Source organism: Ascaphus truei, chromosome 11 (assembly GCF_040206685.1).
Source record: "Ascaphus truei isolate aAscTru1 chromosome 11, aAscTru1.hap1, whole genome shotgun sequence".
NCBI classification, from domain to species: Eukaryota; Metazoa; Chordata; class Amphibia; order Anura; family Ascaphidae; genus Ascaphus; species Ascaphus truei.
Window position 1 is genome coordinate 28706063 of NC_134493.1, and position 25931 is coordinate 28731993.

The following is a 25931-nucleotide window of genomic DNA, read 5'->3' on the forward strand; positions in this document are numbered from 1 at the left end:
ACAAAACTATTTTCTTCCTGAACCAAAAGCACTGTTGCCCTTCTATGCAGCCCTGATGTAATAATAATATTGGTAGAGCGCTCTCATAGAATAAATGGTTCAGAGTCCCAAAGCTCTGACTGCATGTTAGAAATGGAAGGGACTGTTGATTTAAAATAGTCCCTTTAACCTTCACTAAGCAGCATGTTCCCCTCTAAGTTTGATGTCATGTTTTGCACCCTGGATAGGACAGCCAGCGTACAACAGGCATTGCACCAATACGGGCATACATGTTACAATACGGTCACCTTGTACACGATCAGGTGAAGTTCCTCGTACATGTCCTCTGTATTTACAAAGATTTTTGGAAATCGAAACTTTGCTTCCGGATCATTGAGGTTCAAAGGCCCAGTGAGGAACCTGAAGATAAGAACGGGTGAGAGGAAAGGGAAAAGAACCTTGAACACAACGCAACGCCACTTACGGAGATACAGCGCAAAAATACCCCGCTAAGTCCATCACTCGGATTCTTTCATACAAGGACTTTACATTTAAATGTTGCACGGTATACATCGCAGCGTGATAGTGGTAACCCCCCCATCTTTAGCATAGCCATACATTCTATATGTGCAATTACTGTTCATGCTGCGGCACACGTATATAAGCCAGTTACTTTTTGACTGGTAAAGTAATAAATTACTCTACAATAAGGAACCCGATGCTTTCCGATTGGCTAAGCCCTGTAATGTCATTTTATGCACGTTGTATTCATGAACCACCTGCTTTCCAGCCGACTTCACTTCAACACTCAACACTTAGAAGGACCAGAATGTCTCTTCCAGCACTGGCAGGTGTTACCCCGGCACAGGCCTGCTCAGGAAGTATAGCAGGTCTGACTAGTGTGTGACTAGCGTATAGCAGGTCTGACTAGTGTGTGACTAGCGTATAGCAGGTCTGACTAGTGTGTGACTGGCATATAGCAGGTCTGACTAGTGTGTGACTAGCGTATAGCAGGTCTGACTAGTGTGTGACTAGCGTATAGCAGGTCTGACTAGTGTGTGACTGGCATATAGCAGGTCTGACTAGTGTGTGACTAGCGTATAGCAGGTCTGACTAGTGTGTGACTAGCGTATAGCAGGCCTGACTAGTGTGTGACTAGCGTATAGCAGGCCTGACTAGTGTGTGACTAGCGTATAGCAGGCCTGACTAGTGTGTGACTAGCGTATAGCAGGCCTGACTAGTGTGTGACTAGCGTATAACAGGCACAAAAAGAACGCACATTATAAATATACCAGAAGCCTGCACTGTACCTTCCATAGTGCTGTAAATTCCCAGGCATTTCCGGGCGTATCGGAGAATCTCTTCCCGCTAACTAAAATACAGGAGGAACAATAAAAAGTGTTTCCTAGGCGATTGCAAAATAAATAAATAAAAACATTATAAGGAAGCAAACGCACCCATCATGAGCGCGTCACGCCCCCGTCATCATGAGCGTGTCACGCCCCCGTCATCATGAGCGTGTCGCACCCCCATCATGAGCGTGTCACGCTGACCCGGACATCTAATACCCTCGCATACATACCACTTACTGTACACCCACTCATGCTCAAAAACATCCACTGCCACCAAAACTTTCCCTGGGATCACAATTCCACTCAAAACTGGTAGCTAGTGATATGGATAGTAAAGAAAAGTTGGGCCAAAAAGGTTACATAGCTGCTGCAAGTACAGATGCCAAAAATGGACTGTGCTGCTGGCCCCTCTGGTAGTGAAAGGGTTAACCTTTCCACCCCCAAACAATGTGCTACACGCGCACTGCTACATTGTTTGCACAATTGCAACTGGACTCACAAGCAGCAGAAGTGAATCGGTGAAAGCGGAAGTGACCCCCGGGACACATGGTACATACAACCCCATTACAATAGTATTTTGGGACTTTACCTCCGGCTCGATGTACCTCGGGAACAGAGACGTGGTGAGGTATTTATACAGGATTCGCATATCTTCTTGCTCTAGCCCGCTCCTAGGAAAGGGAAAACGAAACGTCAGCAGAGGGCCATTAAAGCAGCGATGGGCGCCTAGAACCGGAGCCAGAGAGGCAGGAATTCTGCTATATATAAAAAGGACTGGTATGGGAGTCAATATACAGGACACCTCTGTATGTAAGTTTATGTTGAGTATTCTATACTCTTAGCCCCCCTCCTCGTTTTGTTTTCTTAAACAGGGGAAGGGGGGGGGGGGAGGGGAGAAGGGGAACACACCCAAACCTGAACCATGTTATTTTCTGCACCGGGACCCCTGGGGTACTTCATGGTGAAGTTACCAGGTTTAAATCTCCCTTCCGGGGGAAACAAAATGGCTACCAAATCTCAGAGCAATAGAATGCCGCAACAATCAGTCGAACGGCCATTTAAATCCCCATTAAATACCAAATAGTAATGCCAGCAACTTCCCCGGTAAGTATCTCTGGAACTGGGTGGTTTCCAGAGCTAAACATAGTACAACTGCGCTATGTAAAAAATATATATAAATAAAAAAACAGTTAGGGGGAAATCGCTGCTTTATGTTGTCAGTATATCTATCTATCTATCTATCTATCTATCTATCTATCTATATATATATATATATATATATATATATATATATATATATATATAAAACGGAAAAATTGTTTGTGTGTGGGTTTGTGCGGTTGCTCATTGGTTGGCGGCGGCTCACGCAGTGATTGGCCTGTGGGGTGGGGTGACGTCAGCAACACGGTTACGCACGCCCTCACCCTCACAGCCTCCTCACACCGCGTGAGAGCCACACGCCGTGCACCCATACCGTCCTGGGTTCTCACCGAAGCCCACCGCCTCACACCCTCCACCCGCCACCTCACCCAAACTCCACCAGCCGCACCTCAGCCAAAGCCGCCACCCCACCTCCCGCCGCACCACCTCCACCCGCCACCCGGCCGCACCTTACACCCCGGCGCACCTCACCTCCGGTCGACCCACCCCACCCAAACTCCACCCGCCGCGCCTCAGTAAAAGCGGCCACCCCACCTCCCACCGCACCACTCCGCCACCGCTTCAGGTATGGGGGACAGAGGGGAGATGCAGGGGGGCGAGAGATAACCCCACCCGCCGCCACCAAAACTCACCGAGCTCTGAAGGGAGGAGGGAATTGGAGATGTGAAGGGGGGGGGGGGGGGTGCCGGCCCATGACTGAGGGGGGGAAATCAGAGCTGTGAATGGGGGGGGGGGGGAGGGAATGGAGCTGTGAAGGGGGGGGGGGAAATCGCACATGTCAAGGCGGGGGGGACGGGACACAGCTGTGACGGGGGGCAGGAGCTGGGAAGGGGGGGGAAACGGAACAGTGAACGGGGGGGAACGGCCGCATTCATGTGTGGGGGGGGGCCAGATTGCTGTTAACTGGGGAGAAACAGACAGGGGGGGAGAAAGGGGAAAGGGAGAGGGCAATGGGGAAAGAGAGAAAGAGAGAGGGAGGGAGCGGAGAGAGAGGGGGGAGCGGAGAGAGAGAGGGGGAGCGGGAACATTCAATCCCGGGTATATCAGCTAGTTTCTCCTATAAAGTACTGCAAGCGTTGTTAGCACCATAAGGAATATTAAAGTAAATAAAAAAACTAAGTTAATATACAAGTGAACGGACCAATATTGTATTCATATTCCTGTATTACGCTGCTCCCTTCATGGGTTTTGTTAAGATTATTGCATGGCTTTTCCCTCCGAGTGAAATCTTATGCCGCGTGCAGCTGTCTTGTCAATAAACACCCTACAATCCAAGAACCGTCAGCCATCTTCAATTACATTGATTCTGCACACGCTACTCTTCTTGGTTTCTGGCAAAAATGTCATCTGGTGTCATTGTTTCTTCAAACAAGAGTAAGATTAATTGGGATAAAAAAAAAATTAAAAAAAAATAGTTCAACTCGTTTTAAATGTCTAACATTCTGCTCTGTCCGTGATCTGCTGCCACCCGCATCCAGCGGCTGCTGAGCAGGGATCAAAATAGCAGCTAATGGCCCGAGAAATCACAGCACCCGTAGCAGTCACGGATTTATGCCTTCAGTGACAGAACCACAGGGCCATGTCATTAACCATTCAGTTGCTGGAAGGTCCCGCTCAGTGTTATGATCGGGCGTATAAACTGGGCAAAGCGGCTAAAATAAAAATAAAAAAAGCAGTGGACTATTTCAGGAAGATAAATAACATTAATGCTATAAAAATATAAAAAAAAGGGGCCCTTTTTTTTTTAAAAGCACCAAATCCATTTAAAGATTGCACTTGTAAGTACAAACTGTAAATTTCTCCATCTGTGCGAAAAAAAGTTCTCATTTGTTTTGGTGTACAGAAATAGGCTATGTTGGCGTACAGATGTGAATGATGTACACACACACACACACACACACACACACACACACACACACACACACACACACACACACACACACACACACACACACACACACACACACACACACACACACACTTTTAAAAAGGAAATAGTCTTTCAAGTTCAATTTAGAACAGAATGAAGGTAGAATGTGTCAACTCAATTTTTTTTTAAACAATTTTAACTAAAACTGAATTATGTGCGTCAATCAGGTCTTCAACACGCAAACAATAAATGAAGCATTATATGTAAACGGTCTTCATACAGACGATGCACATTTTATGAAGGTTTGTGTTGCTTTTTAGCCCTCAAATTTGTGACGCAACACAAATTGGAAAAAACATGTTCGCACATGGGCCCCAAAGTGTACGAACCTGAACCCGATTCCCTTACACAGAAAGTGGGATGGGGACGTTTTGCTCGGTATCTAAAAAGCGGTGGCACTCCGCACCTGCTAGGAGTCACACATCATCAACAACTGTGTTTACGAGAAATTTTACTGTATGTATCAATCATTTATGGACAACTTCACGCTGGCATTTACAATCACAAGCTTCTAACGCAGCCAGACACGTCACATCCATAATCAGCTGTGATATACTGTACCCATAGGGAAAAGGGAACTTCCACCCGCTTCTCTATAGTTACAGTACATCCCTCATGCACGAGTAAATCACTTCTGGACATTGCCTCACTATCTCACCAATGAAGGGTTTCTCCGGGGTAGGGATACATTTCAACGCGGTTGGAATTTAACGTTGAAGAGATCAGGCGCTGTGAATCTGTCTTTGGTGCAAACGTGAAATGAGGCCGCCCAGAGGAACGGTACCGGTGATACTTTCATGTAGGAACCGACCCGAATGTTACTTTGGAGGGTACAACCACGTGCCTCCAGCCACATGCCCCTGTTGCTAACCCAGCAGATCCCAGCCTCTTTTCCACCGTGCACTTCCTGCTACAAAATATTTGTTCTGCAAACCCCTAATTAGTAAATCTTATTGCCGACTCGTCAGACTCTTGCTAACAAACCTGTGTGACCGATCCCAGGCAGTATAATGTCCTGAGCTTGTGGGGGGGAACACGCTTAAAAAGGCCCCAAACTTACCCTCAGTGTGTGCAGACAGCATGATTGACAGTTATACAATCACCAAGGGATCTTCCAACGTCATGCCCCACAATGCCTTGCTGCTGTGGATGCAAAGCATTGTGGGGAGTGACTTGTAGTATTTGACAGCTATACTACCCACACTAAGGTGCAGTTTGGGGCCTTACACAGTCCCCATACGGGCTCAGGAAACCCCACTATACTGACTGGGATCCACCAGTACATATTTCTTTTGGCAAACCCTTTGGAGATAACATATAGACCACTAAGAGATCTCGAACCCCCTGATGGGGGATATAAAAGGTGATATATTAGTACATATTTGAGATAATAAAAGCAGATAATGATTATTTGTGAACCCTTTTAAATTTATTGCTATCAAACCATTGGAGGTATTGCACCTTTTATGAGGAAATATAAATAGTTTTAGGTCATTGGCCTTGTTTGAGAGAAATTGTACGTCTATATTCCGTATGAAATGAAGACATCTGGAGCATGAGATTAACATTACAACGAAAGGAAACAGGTTTTTGGGGGTGCTTAAAGACAATTACATGACCCAAATTATTGAGGAATCAACCAGGAGAGGGGCAATACTGGATTTTGGTAATATCAAACAGTGTAGAAGTAATAACAAATATTCAAGTCCTGGAACATTTGGGTAACAGTGATAATAACATGGTCTCATTTGAAATAAATGATCAAAAACCATATTACTTGGGTTCAACAAAGTCTTTAAACGTTAGAAAGGCAGATTTTAATAAACTGAGGTCTAATCTACAAGGAATACACTGGGATGATGTTTTTGCAGGGAAAAATGTGGAAGATAAATTGGCAGTCTTTAAAACATTGTTAGAAAAGCACACTTATCAGTGTATACCCTTGGGTAATAAATATAAAAGAAATAAGTCTTAACCAATGTGGTTAAATAAACAGGTAGGGAAGGAAATGGAAAAGAGGCAAGGATTTAGATTCTTAAAGTCAGAGGGGACAGAGACATCGTATCAGAATTATAAGGAATGTAACAAAAATTGCAAAAGGGCAATCAAATTAGTAAAAATGGATAATGAAAAAAAGATTGCAATAGAAAGTAAGGTCAACCCTGAAAAGTTCTTTAAGTACCTTAATAACAAAAAAATGTAGAAAAGAAAATATAGGACCCTTTCAGTGTGAGATGGGCAGGCAGATAATTGGAGATAAGGAAAAAGCAGGTAACGATTATTAAAGTATTAAACAAATTCTTTGCCTGTATATTCACCAGGAAGAATCAATTTCAATAGTAGTGCCGCACGAGGAAGCCACAACCTCTATATTAACGAACAATAATTGAGGAAGAAGCTCATAGGTGACTTGATAAAATGAAAGTAAATAAGGCACCTGGCCCCAATGGCATACATCCAAGAGTTCTTAAGGAGCCATGTTCAGTAATAGCCAAACCATTACATTTAATATTCAAGGACTCCATTTCCATAGGCTCAGTACCACAAGATTGGCGTAAAGCAGATGTGGTGCCTATATTTAAAAAGGGAGCTAGATCACAACTGGAGAATTACAGACCTGTAAGCCTGACATCAATAGTGGGGAAGCTACTTGACGGTTTAGTATGGGATAATATTCAGGAATACCTAATGTAAAACAAAATAAGTAATAGTCAGCATGGATTTATGAAGGATAGATCATGCCAAACTAACCTTATTCATTTCTTTGAGGAGGTAAGTTTGAATCTAGACCAGGGTATTGCAGTTGATGTGGTCTACTTAGATTTTGCAAAGGCTTTTGATACAGTTCCACACAAGAGGTTGGTGTACAAAATAAAGCAAATTGGACTTAGTAAAAATATATGCAACTGGATTGAAAACTGGTTGAAGGATAGACAACAGAATGTTGTCAAAAATTAAACTTTCAGGTTGGGCTAAGGTCGTGAGTGGAGTACCTCAGGGGTAGGTACTGGGACCCCTGTTTTTTAACTTGTTTATTCATGACCTTGAGGTTGGCATTGAAAGTAAAGTCTCCATCTTTGCTGATGATACTAAATTGTGTAAGGTAGTAGAATCAGAGCAGGATGTTATTTCTCTTCAGAAGGACTTGGAGAGACTGGAAACTTGGGCAGGTAAATGGCAGATGAGGTTTAATACAGATAAATGTAAGGTTATGCATTTGGGAAGCAATAACACACAGGAGACTTACAAATTAAATGGGGATAAATTGGGGGAATCCTTGATGGAGATTTAGAAGTGCTTGTAGACAGCAGGCTTAGCAATAGTGCCCAAAGTCATGCAGTAGCTGCAAAGGCAAACAAGATCTTATCTTGCATTAAACGGGCAATGGATGGAAGGGAAGTAAACATAATTATGCCCCTTTACAAAGCATTAGTAAGACCACATAAGAATAAATGTGCACCAAATTGAAGTGATATAAAATAAATGATGTATACTGTAGATAAAATATCAACTGGTGATGAACCAAATGGGGTCAATACCCTAAGAGGGATAAAATGGACAAAATCAACGTGATCTTAAAGTGTCAAAAAATGTCAATATTATAGACACAAGTGAAGTGAAAAAATGAATACACATGTAACCTTTCCAATAGCTTATCCTTCTCCGGATAAGGATAGGCTATCAGAATTTTCTACTTATTTGCTCCGATCGCATTACCAGCACATTGCCAGGTTTGTCCGGGTCTGCTGCTTTTTTCCTTCGTGGACGATCACTTCCGCTGTTTAGACGACTGACAGCGCGAGCGCAATGACGTCAGTGTTTGCCGCATGAGACCCAGAGCTCCTATTCTCGGCGTGTTGCTGTCTTTTTCCCTTACGGTTACTTTAGTAGTACCAGATAGCGCTGCAACCCTTTGGACTGAAACAGAGGATTCATGCCGGGGACTGAGGATTCAAGGCCCGTGTGTGCGTGCGCACACACACACACACACACACACACACACACACACACACACACACACACACACACACACACACACACACACACACACACCAGACTTTGCAAATCCAGGAATCAACTGTGATGGGTGCCAGCTGATGTTGAAGCCCAGGTGTCCTGACGGCCAAACGCATAGCGCTATGTTGTAACATGTACTGCCTGATTTATCTAGTTATCCCAATATAATTTTTAATACACCGAGTTGTGCGCTGTTTCTTTTTTTCTTTCTTTAAGTAAGACCACACCTTGAATATGGAGTACAATTTTGGGCACCACTCCTTAGAAAAGACATTATGGAACAAGAGAGAGTGCAGAGAAGAGCCACCAAATTAATAAAGGGGATGGACAATCTAACTTGTGAGGAGAGGATAGCTAAGTTAGATTTATTTACATTAGAAAAGGCGTCTAAGAGGGGATATGATAACTATATAGAAATATATTCAGGGACAATACAAGGAGCTTTCAAATGAACTATTCATCCCACGGGCAGTACAAAGGACTCGGGGTCATCCCTTAATAGGTTGGAGCAAAGGAGATTTCACCAGCAACAAAGGAAATAGTTCTTTAAAGTAAAGGCAGTGAAAATGTGGAATTCATTACCCATGGAGACTGTGATGGCAGATATAATAGATATGTTAAAAAAAAGGTTGACATATTTTTAGAAAGTGAAGGTATACAGGGATATACCAAATAAGTAAACATGGGAAGGATGTTGATCCAGGGAGTTATCTGATTGCCATTATTTGGAGCCAAGAAGGAATTTATTTTTCTCTTTATGAGATATCATTGGATGATGTGTCACTGGGGTTTTGTGTTTATTTTCCTCTGGATCAATATACTGTAAATACGGATATAGGATAAGTATCGGTTGTCGAAACTTAGCATAGGTTGAACTTGGACGCACGTCTTTTTTTCAACCTCATCTACTATGTAACTACGTGACTATGCAATCTGAGCATGTGCTCTACACTCAGACAGCAGGGCAGTACCACAGCGCAGAGTGTTTACTGGGAAAGGCCGCATTTAAGGATGACAGAAGTGATAGATGGGAACACACACGGGCTCGTAAGGGCCTGAACTATTAGAAAAACAATCAAATAAATTGGTAGCACGTGGAAATATTGCTTGCCTGGTAAATGGGCCTGCGTCAGCGAAAACGTTTCCCACCAGAACGGCACAAATACTCAAAATACTAATTACAGGCATACCCCGGTTTAAGTACACTCACTTTAACTACACTCGCGAGTAAGCACATCTCACTCAATAGGCAAACGGCAGCTCGCACATGCGCCTGTCAGCACGTCCTGAACAGCAATATCGGCTCCCTACCAGTACCGAATCTGTGCGCAAGCGGGGAGACTATAGAGCCTGTTACACATGCGTTATTTACATCAGTTATGCACGTATATGACGATTGCAGTACAGTACATGCATCGATAAGTGGGGAAAAGGTAGTGCTTCACTTTAAGTACGTTTTCGCTTTACATACATGCTCCGGTCCCATTGCGTACATTAATGCGGGGTATGCCTGTAGAAGACTACTGGTAATAAAGTTTTCAGAGTATATTGTGTTGTTTGGGTCCCACTATCTGTGTCGAGAACCCAATGATTTTTCTTATGGATCATTGATTGCCCTCGTTTATCTGGCGTTTCTTTTGCCTGAAATATTAGGGAAATGTTGCATTTTGTCATTTTTAGGTCAACTTCTCTGCTCCCTGAGTGATGTGAAACGTGGATCCGTTCCCCAGGCTCAGAGACTAAATGTATTGCAAGTTGAATAGGAAAACAAAACCCAGTTCATTGTTCAAACGAGGACAATGAAAACCTCCGGTCCTAGGTGCAGTTATAAGGAACACAGTGCGATGTCACCCTGTCGTACAGAACATTTACTCTTAGTAAGTGAGCTGCACTCATGTACAGAGTCACTTTGCAAACAGGATAGCTGGCAGAAAAGTCTCCTGATAAGTGATGCATCTAATTAGTGATCTCCTTTCACACCTCGGTTATAAATTATTACTGCTATTTCTCATCTTGCTGCAGTCGGGCGCATGACCTAAAAAGCTCAGACATGCACAGCTGATAACAGGCAGATATTTCTCATTGGACCGGATGTGTCTTGCAGTTTTAGGGAGAGAGAAATCTGTTTTAGGCACACCGTTAGGACAAGCCTTGACCAGTCCTGATGAAAATGACTAAACACTGAAAAGTTGACCGATAAATAAACATTTTTTTTTAATGAAGACTGGTATGTCATACTATTTGATCGCCCTGGAACCACCACAGCAGAGGTAAGTGTACATGTGACTCCCTCAGCATTACACGCAGCAGAGGTAAGTGTACATGCGACACCCCCAGCATTACACGCAGCAGAGGTAAGTGTACATGTGACTCCCTCAGCATTACACGCAGCAGAGGTAAGTGTACATGCGACACCCCCAGCATTACACGCAGCAGAGGTAAGTGTACATGTGATGCCCCCAGCATTACACACAGCAGAGGTAAGTGTACATGTGACTCCCTCAGCATTACACGCAGCAGAGGTAAGTGTACATGCGACACCCCCAGCATTACACGCAGCAGAGGTAAGTGTACATGTGATGCCCCCAGCATTACACGCAGCAGAGGTAAGTGTACATGTGATGCCCCCAGCATTACACACAGCAGAGGTAAGTGTACATGTGACTCCCTCAGCATTACACGCAGCAGAGGTAAGTGTACATGCGACACCCCCAGCCTTACACGCAGCAGAGGTAAGTGTACATGTGATGCCCCCAGCAATTCACACAGGAGAGGTAAGTGTACATGTCACTCCCCCAGCAACACACGCAGCAGAGGTAAGTGTACATGTGACTCCCCCAGCCTTACACACAGCAGAGGTAAGTGTACATGTGACTCCCCCAGCCTTACACGCAGCAGAGGTAAGTGTACATGCGATGCCCCCAGCATTACACGCAGCAGAGGTAAGTGTACATGCGATGCCCCCAGCAATTCACACAGGAGAGGTAAGTGTACATGTGACTCCCCCAGCCTTACACACAGGAGAGGTAAGTGTACATGTGACTCCCCCAGCCTTACACACAGGAGAGGTAAGTGTACATGTGACTCCCCCAGCCTTACACACAGGAGAGGTAAGTGTACATGTGACTCCCCCAGCCTTACACGCAGCAGAGGTAAGTGTACATGTGACTCCCCCAGCCTTACACACAGGAGAGGTAAGCGTACATGTGACTCCCCCAGCCTTACACACAGCAGAGGTAAGTGTACATGTGACTCCCCCAGCCTTATACACAGCAGAGGTAAGTGTACATGTGACTCCCCCAGCCTTACACACAGAGGTAAGTGTACATGCGACACCCCCAGCATTACACGCAGCAGAGGTAAGTGTACATGTGACTCCCCCAGCCTTACACACAGCAAAGGTAAGTGTACATGTGACTCCCCCAGCCTTACACACAGGAGAGGTAAGTGTACATGTGACTCCCCCAGCCTTACACGCAGCAGAGGTAAGTGTACATGTGACTCCCCCAGCATTACACGCAGCAGAGGTAAGTGTACATGTGACTCCCCCAGCCTTACACACAGAGGTAAGTGTACATGCGACACCCCCAGCATTACACGCAGCAGAGGTAAGTGTACATGTGACTCCCCCAGCCTTACACACAGCAGAGGTAAGTGTACATGTGACTCCCCCAGCCTTACACACAGAGGTAAGTGTACATGCGACACCCCCAGCCTTACACGCAGCAGAGGTAAGTGTACATGTGACTCCCCCAGCAATACACGCAGCAGAGGTAAGTGTACACGTGACTCCCCCAGCCTTACACGCAGCTGAGGTAAGTGTACATGTGACTCCCCCAGCCTTACACGCAGCAGAGGTAAGTGTACACGTGACTCCCCCAGCCTTACACGCAGCTGAGGTAAGTGTACATGTGACTCCCCCAGCCTTACACGCAGCAGAGGTAAGTGTACATGTGACTCCCCCAGCCTTACACGCAGCTGAGGTAAGTGTACATGTGACTCCCCCAGCATTACACGCAGCAGAGGTAAGTGTACATGTGACTCCCCCAGCCTTACACGCAGCAGAGGTAAGTGTACATGTGACGCCCCCAGCCTTACACGCAGCTGAGGTAAGTGTACATGTGACTCCCCCAGCATTACACGCAGCAGAGGTAAGTGTACATGTGACTCCCCCAGCCTTACACGCAGCAGAGGTAAGTGTACATGTGACGCCCCCAGCCTTACACGCAGCTGAGGTAAGTGTACATGTGACACCCCCAGCATTACACGCAGCAGAGGTAAGTGTACATGTGACGCCCCCAGCATTACACGCAGCAGAGGTAAGTGTACATGCGACACCCCCAGCCTTACACACAGAGGTAAGTGTACATGTGACTCCCCCAGCCTTACACGCAGCTGAGGTAAGTGTACATGTGACGCCCCCAGCCTTACACGCAGCTGAGGTAAGTGTACATGTGACTCCCCCAGCATTACACGCAGCAGAGGTAAGTGTACATGTGACGCCCCCAGCATTACACGCAGCAGAGGTAAGTGTACACGTGACTCCCCCAGCCTTACACGCAGCAGAGGTAAGTGTACATGCGACACCCCCAGCCTTACACGCAGCTGAGGTAAGTGTACATGTGACTCCCCCAGCCTTACACGCAGCAGAGGTAAGTGTACATGTGACTCCCCCAGCATTACACGCAGCAGAGGTAAGTGTACACGTGACTACCCCAGCAATACACGTAGAGGTAAGTGTACATGTGACGCCCCCAGCAACACACGCAGCAGAGGTAAGTGTATATGTGACTCCCCCAGCAATACACGCAGCATAGGTAAGTGTACATGTGACTCCCCCAGCCTTACACGCAGCAGAGGTAAGTGTACATGTGACTCCCCCAGCCTTACACGCAGCAGAGGTAAGTGTACATGTGACTCCCCCAGCCTTACACGCAGCAGAGGTAAGTGTACATGCGACTACCCCAGCAATACCCCCAGCAGAGGTAAGTGTACATGCGACTACCTGAGCAATACCCGCAGCAGAGGTAAGTGTACATGCGACTACCCCAGCAATACCCCCAGCAGAGGTAAGTGTACATGCGACTACCTGAGCAATACCCGCAGCAGAGGTAAGTGTACATGTGACTACCCCAGCAATACACGCAGCTGAGGTAAGTGTACATGCGACTACCCCAGCAATACCCGCAGCAGAGGTAAGTGTACATGCGACTACCTGAGCAATACCCGCAGCAGAGGTAAGTGTACATGTGACTCCCCCAGCCTTACACGCAGCAGAGGTAAGTGTACATGTGACTCCCCCAGCCTTACACGCAGCAGAGGTAAGTGTACATGTGACTCCCCCAGCCTTACACGCAGCAGAGGTAAGTGTACATGCGACTACCCCAGCAATACCCCCAGCAGAGGTAAGTGTACATGCGACTACCTGAGCAATACCCGCAGCAGAGGTAAGTGTACATGTGACTACCCCAGCAATACACGCAGCTGAGGTAAGTGTACATGTGACTACCCCAGAAATACACACAGCAGAGGTAAGTGTACATGCTACACCCCCAGCAATACACGCAGCAGAGGTAAGTGTACATGCGTGTCCCCCAGCAATACACGCAGCAGAGGTAAGTGTACATGTGACTCCCCCATCAACACACGCAGCAGCCATGTTTGGCTATTAAGGATGGTTAAGATGAGCACTTCCACAAAGCAATATAGATGAGATTTGCAGCTGTCTATTTTGGGAGAAGGGTTGTTTCCCTTCTCTGTAACTTTTGTTTTGTTTAAATGTTTAACATGCTGCTAATTCAATCAGTATTCTGCACTGATCGACATTTTAGCAAGTGCATTTATTTTACTCTTCGTGCCCTTTCCAAAGCGGGTTTTATTTTTTTCAATCTGATGGTTAGTTAAGGAAATAAGCGGTTTAAATATTAAGTATATGGGAGGTTCAGATGGAGGTTTCCCCAGAGCCCCCTGCGGTCTCATGGTTACCACAGAACCTCAGAAGCTAGAGATGGAAAAAAAACAGTTTCTTAAATACTAGAAAAACATTTTAAAGAGCAGTTCATGCTCGGCGGAAATATACAGTACTAACTTTATACGCGTAGTAAAGAAGGGAGGGGGAGTAGGAGGTATGATGCCTGTTATTGGACCAACAAGTAGCTGATCTGTTACAGGCTTTCCAGCCTCTCCGGGTCCTTCATAGGGTGTGACCGAAATACAGAAACACTATTTCTTCACAGTGCCGGTCTCCTCTAAGACAGAGATACAAAGCGGAGCTCTACTCACACGCTCATAATGAGGCTCTCCATTTAAAGCTGCAGTTCAAGCAATATTCTACGTGAGTTTTTTTAATAAATCAGTTCTGTACTACGAGAACATACTTTATTATTCATTTTTTATTTTTTAAACAATTTTGAAAGACATTTTTAAAGTATTCTAGTGGAGCAAGCATTTTTGTTTCTATAGAAACCATTTACAAAGTCACATCCCCTTCCTCTTCTGATAGGCTCTGGCTCTTGAGCCCCGCCCTCTCTCTAGCAGTGCACCAATTGTATCTAGGTAACTGCCTGGTCACATGATCTTCCCCACAACATTGCATTGTGGGTACTGTTTTGCACCAATAACTGAATTAAATAACCAAGAGAAAAGCGATCGATTACAGGAGAACGGATGGATCTGCAGCTTAGCTAATCACTTGTCAGTGTGCAGATTGTATTGATGCACGTATTGAATGGGGAAAAAACATGTTAAAAACGGCAGCTTTAACGTGACAGCCAAGAACAGTGGGAAGACAACGTGTCAGGTCCCACATGGAACTTTCATCTTTCTCCTGATAAAAGGTCCACATGGGACCTGACACGCTGGCTTCCCACTGTTCTTGGCTGTCACATTAAATGGAGAACCTCATTATGAGCGTGTGAGTGGAGCTCTGCTTTGTGTATCTCTTAGAGGAGACCGGCACTGTGAAGAAATTGTTTGCCTGTGTTGTGTTGGCTGCACAAGCCGGAGTCTCCTCGCCCGAGGCCGTCTCCCCGCACTTTGGAATAGAAATACAGAAACACAATATTATATGCAGTGTATGTAACAGGGATATCTGATTGCAATGGATGGAGAGAGGAAGTGGGAAATAAGAGGAGGTAGAACTAGATAGCCTAGTTATTTACAGGTCGTCTTGCATTATTTCTCACTTCCTCTCAACATCCATTGCAACCAGATATCCCTCTCACCGTGTAAATAATATTGTGCACTGATGCTCCATAAGAAACCTTAATGAGCCTTCCGGCACCAGAGTGCTTTATGGAGCAGCACCACTTGGCAAACATGGCCGATTATCTCACACTCGATTGATAGAAAAATGCGCAGTGTTCAGTTGTATTTCTTATTAAAGTTGCTGTATACCCAATTAAAGTAATGCAGGAAGCTAAGCCATTGTGCACTATCCCCGGTACCTACCAGATGAGCTGGTCATTGTATAGGAAAGCTGTGTATTTCACAATGTTGACAGACTCTTCCACCCGGTTGATAAAAGACTGGATCTTCAGGTACGTCATCTTATCCAACGGGAAGAAGCTGATGCCACTGAACACGTCGAGCAGGTCACACGACTGCAAATGTAGTGTCTGCAAATACTGTGGGAAGATAAAGAAAAGGTCAAGACTGCTGTGGATCAGTCATTGGGGGACACACAGCCTGGGCCCCGGGACACACACAGCCCGAGCCCCGACACACACACACACAGCCCAAGCCCCGACACACAAACACACACACAGCCCCCCACACACACACACACAGCCCCCCCCCACACAGACACACAGCCTGGGCCCCGGGACACACACAGCCCCCCCCCCACACACACACACACAGCCCCCCCCCACACACACACAGCCCCCCCCCACACACACATACACAGCCTGGCCCCCGGGACACACACAGCCCGAGCCCCGACACACACACAGCCCAAGCCCCGACACACACACAGCCCAAGCCCCGACACACACACAGCCCAAGCCCCGACACACACACACACAGCCCCCCCCCCCCCCCACACACACACACACACACACACACAGCCCCCCCACACACACACACACAGCCAAAACCCCGACATACACACACAGCCCGGGCCCCAACACACACACACACACAGCCCAAACTCCGACACACACACTCACTCAGCCCGGGCCCCGACATACACACAGCCCAGGCCCCGACACACACACACACGCAGCCCGGGCCCCGGGAGACACACACACACACACAGCCTGGGCCCCGGGACACACACACACAGCCCGGGCCCCGGGACACACACACACACAGCCCGGGCCCCGGGAGACACACACACAGCCCGGGCCCCGACACACACACACAAACACACAGCCTGTGCCCCGGGGGATACACACACACAGCCCAGGCCCCGGGACACGGACACACACAGCTCGGGCCCCTGGACACACACACACACACACACAGCCTGGGCCCCGACACACACACACAAACACACAGCCTGGGCCCCGGGACACACACACAGCCCGGGCCCCGGGACACACACACACACAGCCCGGGGCCTGGGCCCCGGGGGATACACACACAGCCCAGGCCCCGGGACACACACACACACAGCCCGGGCCCCGGGACACACACACACAAAGCCCGGGCCCCGGGACACACACACACACAGCCCGGGGCCCGGGACACACACACACACACAGCCCGGGTCCCGGGACAAACACACACAGCCGGCTAGCTGCACCATTGCTGCAGGACACAAACTGAAGCAGTATATCCTGGGACACAGCAAACCTAGCCGATATCCTACTCCTTCCATAAGCACAAAATAATTCCAACACATTGCCACTGAATCCAAAGGAAACTCAGTAACATTCTGCACTGTGAGCATTTCAGGAACCCTTCCAACATCTGCAGCTTTGCCAGCTTTGTATTCTTCCCCAGCCATATTTATTTATCCCTCTCACTTCCAGCTCAGGTTGCTACAGAAGGAGCGTTCTCCCCCCCCCCCCTCGCGCTATGTTTTGCTGTCTTTCTCCTCTACATATACCATCTCCTAACTGACGAGACGTGCCTGGAGGGAACCCCACACACCTAATTATCCATATGGGTAGCAGCCCTATCTGCTAACTGCTTTCTTACCACAAGCATCTTGTGAGTAGATTCCCCTTTAGAGCCAAGATTTTCAACGCATCATTGATCTCTATATCCAATACGTCTGCACTTAAATTGTTCTATTATTATTGCCTTTGAGGACATCACAAGGTCAGAGGACCCAGACACATCCAGGTTGCAACAAAACGACTACTTGCTCTTTAGAATGTGATTATTAACTCACCTCTGCAGCTACGCGTCACGCAGGAGTACACATACACCATTATATGTGATCACCGCTGCAGCTACGCGTCACGCAGGAGTACACATACACCATTATATGTGATCACCGCTGCAGCTACGCGTCACGCAGGAGTACACATACACCATTATATGTGATCACATCTGCAGCTACACGTCACGCAGGAGTACACATACACCATTATATGTGATCACCGCTGCAGCTACGCGTCACGCAGGAGTACACATACACCATTATATGTGATCACCGCTGCAGCTACGCGTCACGCAGGAGTACACATACACCATTATATGTGATCACCGCTGCAGCTACGCGTCACGCAGGTGTACACATACACCATTATATGTGATCACCGCTGCAGCTACGCGTCACGCAGGAGTACACATACACCATTATATGTGATCACCGCTGCAGCTACGCGTCACGCAGGAGTACACATACACCATTATATGTGATCACCGCTGCAGCTACGCGTCACGCAGGAGTACACATACACCATTATATGTGATCACCGCTGCAGCTACGCGTCACGCAGGTGTACACATACACCATTATATGTGATCACCGCTGCAGCTACGCGTCACGCAGGAGTACACATACACCATTATATGTGATCACCGCTGCAGCTACGCGTCACGCAGGAGTACACATACACCATTATATGTGATCACCGCTGCAGCTACGCGTCACGCAGGAGTACAAATACACCATTATATGTGATCACCGCTGCAGCTACGCGTCACGCAGGAGTACACATACACCATTATATGTGATCACCGCTGCAGCTACGCGTCACGCAGGAGTACACATACACCATTATATGTGATCACCGCTGCAGCTACGCATCACGCAGGAGTACACATACACCATTATATGTGATCACCTCTGCAGCTACGCGTCACGCAGGAGTACACATACACCATTATATGTGATCACCGCTGCAGCTACGCGTCACGCAGGAGTACACATACACCATTATATGTGATCACCGCTGCAGCTACGCGTCACGCAGGAGTACACATACACCATTATATGTGATCACATCTGCAGCTACACGTCACGCAGGAGTACACATACACCATTATATGTGATCACCGCTGCAGCTACGCATCACGCAGGAGTACACATACACCATTATATGTGATCACCGCTGCAGCTACGCGTCACGCAGGAGTACACATACACCATTATATGTGATCACCGCTGCAGCTACACGTCACGCAGGAGTACACATACACCATTATATGTGATCACCGCTGCAGCTACGCGTCACGCGGGAGTACACATACACCATTATATGTGATCACCGCTGCAGCTACACGTCACGCAGGAGTACACATACACCATTATATGTGATCACCGCTGCAGCTACACGTCACGCAGGAGTACACATACACCATTATATGTGATCACCGCTGCAGCTACGCGTCACACAGGAGTACACATACACCATTATATGTGATCACATCTGCAGCTACACGTCACGCAGGAGTACACATACACCATTATATGTGATCACCGCTGCAGCTACGCATCACGCAGGAGTACACATACACCATTATATGTGATCACCGCTGCAGCTACGCATCACGCAGGAGTACACATACACCATTATATGTGATCACCGCTGCAGCTACGCGTCACGCAGGAGTACACATACACCATTATATGTGATCACCGCTGCAGCTACGCGTCACGCAGGTGTACACATACACCATTATATGTGATCACCGCTGCAGCTACGCGTCACGCAGGAGTACACATACACCATTATATGTGATCACCGCTGCAGCTACGCGTCACGCAGGAGTACACATACACCATTATATGTGATCACCGCTGCAGCTACGCGTCACGCAGGAGTACACATACACCATTATATGTGATCACCGCTGCAGCTACGCGTCACGCAGGAGTACACATACACCATTATATGTGATCACCGCTGCAGCTACGCGTCACGCAGGAGTACACATACACCATTATATGTGATCACCGCTGCAGCTACACGTCACGCAGGAGTACACATACACCATTATATGTGATCACCGCTGCAGCTACGCGTCACGCAGGAGTACACATACACCATTATATGTGATCACCGCTGCAGCTACGCGTCACGCAGGAGTACACATACACCATTATATGTGATCACCGCTGCAGCTACGCATCACGCAGGAGTACACATACACCATTATATGTGATCACCGCTGCAGCTACACGTCACGCAGGAGTACACATACACCATTATATGTGATCACCGCTGCAGCTACGCGTCACGCAGGAGTACACATACACCATTATATGTGATCACCGCTGCAGCTACGCGTCACGCAGGTGTACACATACACCATTATATGTGATCACCGCTGCAGCTACGCGTCACGCAGGAGTACACATACACCATTATATGTGATCACCGCTGCAGCTACACGTCACGCAGGAGTACACATACACCATTATATGTGATCACCGCTGCAGCTACGCGTAACGCAGGAGTACACATACACCATTATATGTGATCACCGCTGCAGCTACACGTCACGCAGGAGTACACATACACCATTATATGTGATCACCGCTGCAGCTACGCGTCACACAGGAGTACACATACACCATTATATGTGATCACATCTGCAGCTACACGTCACGCAGGAGTACACATACACCATTATATGTGATCACCGCTGCAGCTACGCGTCACGCAGGAGTACACATACACCATTATATGTGATCACCGCTGCAGCTACGCGTCACGCAGGAGTACACATACACCATTATATGTGATCACCGCTGCAGCTACGCGTCACGCAGGAGTACACATACACCATTATATGTGATCACCGCTGCAGCTACGCGTCACGCAGGAGTACACATACACCATTATATGTGATCACCGCTGCAGCTACGCGTCACGCAGGAGTACACATACACCATTATATGTGATCACATCTGCAGCTACACGTCACGCAGGAGTACACATACACCATTATATGTGATCACCGCTGCAGCTACGCATCACGCAGGAGTACACATACACCATTATATGTGATCACCGCTGCAGCTACGCGTCACGCAGGAGTACACATACACCATTATATGTGATCACCGCTGCAGCTACGCGTCACGCAGGTGTACACATACACCATTATATGTGATCACCGCTGCAGCTACGCGTCACGCAGGAGTACACATACACCATTATATGTGATCACCGCTGCAGCTACGCGTCACGCAGGAGTACACATACACCATTATATGTGATCACCGCTGCAGCTACGCGTCACGCAGGAGTACACATACACCATTATATGTGATCACCGCTGCAGCTACGCGTCACGCAGGAGTACACATACACCATTATATGTGATCACCGCTGCAGCTACGCGTCACGCAGGAGTACAAATACACCATTATATGTGATCACCGCTGCAGCTACGCGTCACGCAGGAGTACACATACACCATTATATGTGATCACCGCTGCAGCTACGCGTCACGCAGGAGTACACATACACCATTATATGTGATCACCGCTGCAGCTACGCATCACGCAGGAGTACACATACACCATTATATGTGATCACCGCTGCAGCTACACGTCACGCAGGAGTACACATACACCATTATATGTGATCACCGCTGCAGCTACGTGTCACGCAGGAGTACACATACACCATTATATGTGATCACCGCTGCAGCTACGCGTCACGCAGGAGTACACATACACCATTATATGTGATCACCGCTGCAGCTACACGTCACGCAGGAGTACACATACACCATTATATGTGATCACCGCTGCAGCTACACGTCACGCAGGAGTACACATACACCATTATATGTGATCACCGCTGCAGCTACGCGTCACACAGGAGTACACATACACCATTATATGTGATCACATCTGCAGCTACACGTCACGCAGGAGTACACATACACCATTATATGTGATCACCGCTGCAGCTACGCATCACGCAGGAGTACACATACACCATTATATGTGATCACCGCTGCAGCTACGCATCACGCAGGAGTACACATACACCATTATATGTGATCACCGCTGCAGCTACGCGTCACGCAGGAGTACACATACACCATTATATGTGATCACCGCTGCAGCTACGCGTCACGCAGGTGTACACATACACCATTATATGTGATCACCGCTGCAGCTACGCGTCACGCAGGAGTACACATACACCATTATATGTGATCACCGCTGCAGCTACGCGTCACGCAGGAGTACACATACACCATTATATGTGATCACCGCTGCAGCTACGCGTCACGCAGGAGTACACATACACCATTATATGTGATCACCGCTGCAGCTACGCGTCACGCAGGAGTACACATACACCATTATATGTGATCACCGCTGCAGCTACGCGTCACGCAGGAGTACACATACACCATTATATGTGATCACCGCTGCAGCTACACGTCACGCAGGAGTACACATACACCATTATATGTGATCACCGCTGCAGCTACGCGTCACGCAGGAGTACACATACACCATTATATGTGATCACCGCTGCAGCTACGCGTCACGCAGGAGTACACATACACCATTATATGTGATCACCGCTGCAGCTACGCATCACGCAGGAGTACACATACACCATTATATGTGATCACCGCTGCAGCTACACGTCACGCAGGAGTACACATACACCATTATATGTGATCACCGCTGCAGCTACGCGTCACGCAGGAGTACACATACACCATTATATGTGATCACCGCTGCAGCTACGCGTCACGCAGGAGTACACATACACCATTATATGTGATCACCGCTGCAGCTACACGTCACGCAGGAGTACACATACACCATTATATGTGATCACCGCTGCAGCTACACGTCACGCAGGAGTACACATACACCATTATATGTGATCACCGCTGCAGCTACGCGTCACACAGGAGTACACATACACCATTATATGTGATCACATCTGCAGCTACACGTCACGCAGGAGTACACATACACCATTATATGTGATCACCGCTGCAGCTACGCATCACGCAGGAGTACACATACACCATTATATGTGATCACCGCTGCAGCTACGCGTCACGCAGGAGTACACATACACCATTATATGTGATCACCGCTGCAGCTACGCGTCACGCAGGTGTACACATACACCATTATATGTGATCACCGCTGCAGCTACGCGTCACGCAGGAGTACACATACACCATTATATGTGATCACCGCTGCAGCTACACGTCACGCAGGAGTACACATACACCATTATATGTGATCACCGCTGCAGCTACGCGTAACGCAGGAGTACACATACACCATTATATGTGATCACCGCTGCAGCTACGCGTCACGCAGGAGTACACATACACCATTATATGTGATCACCGCTGCAGCTACGCGTCACGCAGGAGTACACATACACCATTATATGTGATCACCGCTGCAGCTACGCGTCACGCAGGAGTACACATACACCATTATATGTGATCACCGCTGCAGCTACGCGTCACGCAGGAGTACACATACACCATTATATGTGATCACCGCTGCAGCTACGCGTCACGCAGGAGTACACATACACCATTATATGTGATCACCGCTGCAGCTACGCGTCACGCAGGAGTACACATACACCATTATATGTGATCACCGCTGCAGCTACGCGTCACGCAGGAGTACACATACACCATTATATGTGATCACCGCTGCAGCTACGCGTCACGCAGGAGTACACATACACCATTATATGTGATCACCGCTGCAGCTACACGTCACGCAGGAGTACACATACACCATTATATGTGATCACCGCTGCAGCTACGCGTCACGCAGGAGTACACATACACCATTATATGTGATCACCGCTGCAGCTACGCGTCACGCAGGAGTACACATACACCATTATATGTGATCACCTCTGCAGCTACGCGTCACGCAGGAGTACACATACACCATTATATGTGATCACCGCTGCAGCTACACGTCACGCAGGAGTACACATACACCATTATATGTGATCACCGCTGCAGCTACGCGTCACGCAGGAGTACACATACACCATTATATGTGATCACCGCTGCAGCTACGCGTCACGCAGGAGTACACATACACCATTATATGTGATCACCGCTGCAGCTACACGTCACGCAGGAGTACACATACACCATTATATGTGATCACCGCTGCAGCTACACGTCACGCAGGAGTACACATACACCATTATATGTGATCACCGCTGCAGCTACGCGTCACGCAGGAGTACACATACACCATTATATGTGATCACCGCTGCAGCTACGCGTCACGCAGGAGTACACATACACCATTATATGTGATCACCGCTGCAGCTACGCGTCACGCAGGAGTACACATACACCATTATATGTGATCACCGCTGCAGCTACGCGTCACGCAGGAGTACACATACACCATTATATGTGATCACCGCTGCAGCTACGCATCACGCAGGAGTACACATACACCATTATATGTGATCACCGCTGCAGCTACGCGTCACGCAGGAGTACACATACACCATTATATGTGATCACCGCTGCAGCTACGCATCACGCAGGTGTACACATACACCATTATATGTGATCACCGCTGCAGCTACGCGTCACGCAGGAGTACACATACACCATTATATGTGATCACAGCTGCAGCTACACGTCACGCAGGAGTACACATACACCATTATATGTGATCACCGCTGCAGCTACGCGTCACGCAGGAGTACACATACACCATTATATGTGATCACCGCTGCAGCTACACGTCACGCAGGAGTACACATACACCATTATATGTGATCACCGCTGCAGCTACGCGTCACGCAGGAGTACACATACACCATTATATGTGATCACCGCTGCAGCTACGCGTCCCGCAGGAGTACAAGTACACCATTATATGTGATCACCGCTGCAGCTACGCGTCACGCAGGAATACACATACACCATTATATGTGATCACCGCTGCAGCTACGCGTCCCCCAGGAGTACAAGTACACCATTATATGTGATCACCGCTGCAGCTACATGTCACGCAGGATTACATATACGCCATTATATGTCATGTAATGCCTTAGCTGCCAGAGTGGCCTGCAATACAGTGAAGGGTTAATATAGTCTGTTTCTCTCAGAAAGGGGGTGTGTGTGTGTGTGTGTGTGTGTGTGTGTGTGTGTGTGTGTGTGTGTGTGTGTGTGTGTGTACTGCACCGACACACTTTATTCGAGCAAATACCCAGTATGTACCTGGCAGATACCTGGAATGCGCCGCTCCTCACCTCTGACAAGCCCCGTTGCGTTTGCCTTCCCAGCCTGGGTTCATGCCTGGCTGACGGGCGGCTGATCTGTTAAATGATAATGATTAGGATTTAATAGGCTGCAATGCTTCGCGTGTCTACCAGATGGCATAAATTCATGAATTGTAATGCAGTATATATATATATACTGTGCAGTATTGCAGCCAGCGGGAATAAAATGCTTCAATCCCTGCTTGGAAAATACCTCAATGCACTCGGGCAGAAAACAGTCACAAACCTCAATACACCCGGGTATACCCGAATTCGTGGGACTAGCCGAGCTCGAATAAAGTGTGTCGCCAGTGTATGTATTCATTAAGCTTCGATGAGGGGGGGGGGGGGGGATCAGAGCTCCATCTGCAACAAACCACCATACAAATCAATGACTTAATACAGAATCAAGCGCCAATCTCACTTAGCGGAGACACAAAGCCAGGGCCCCGACACACACCGCCACACACGGACACACCTTACCCGATGAAAGAATTTCTCCAATCTGACTTTTAGGATTGCTACGCCGCCAGTTTCCATGGCCTTTATGAACGTGCCATTAAATAGCTGCACAGAAAAATAAAAAAAGAATAAGCATTTTGTAGCAAATTCCATAGTAATTTTATTTGAGATTTTTTTTTAAATCATCTACTTATCCTGGGGGGTGGAAAGAATTGTTTTTTTTTTTTTTTTTTTTAAAAAGAGCCTTTAAAAAAGTATCTGAGCTGCTATTTTATTGTCCTAAACAGGTTTGCTTAAAAGTGTCAAATTTCCATTATTTGCTTTTTTGGCATATACAAGGAAAAAAAATTAAGATTGCCTAAATGCAATAAC

General features: G+C 47.4%; 1 protein-coding gene across 3 annotated transcripts in view; it reads right to left on the minus strand.

Moving 5' to 3' along the window:
• The window catches only part of CCZ1 (CCZ1 vacuolar protein trafficking and biogenesis associated), a 53188-nt gene that overhangs the window by 12529 nt on the left and 14728 nt on the right, over positions 1-25931 (minus strand). For all 3 annotated transcript variants that reach the window (XM_075565453.1, XM_075565454.1, XM_075565455.1), the window contains 5 exons: positions 25581-25664; positions 15889-16064; positions 1921-2002; positions 1290-1351; positions 288-399 (listed from right to left, as the gene is read on the minus strand). In XM_075565453.1, the coding sequence (XP_075421568.1) occupies positions 288-399; positions 1290-1351; positions 1921-2002; positions 15889-16064; positions 25581-25664 (516 nt within the window). The remainder of the gene's footprint in view (positions 1-287; positions 400-1289; positions 1352-1920; positions 2003-15888; positions 16065-25580; positions 25665-25931) is intronic.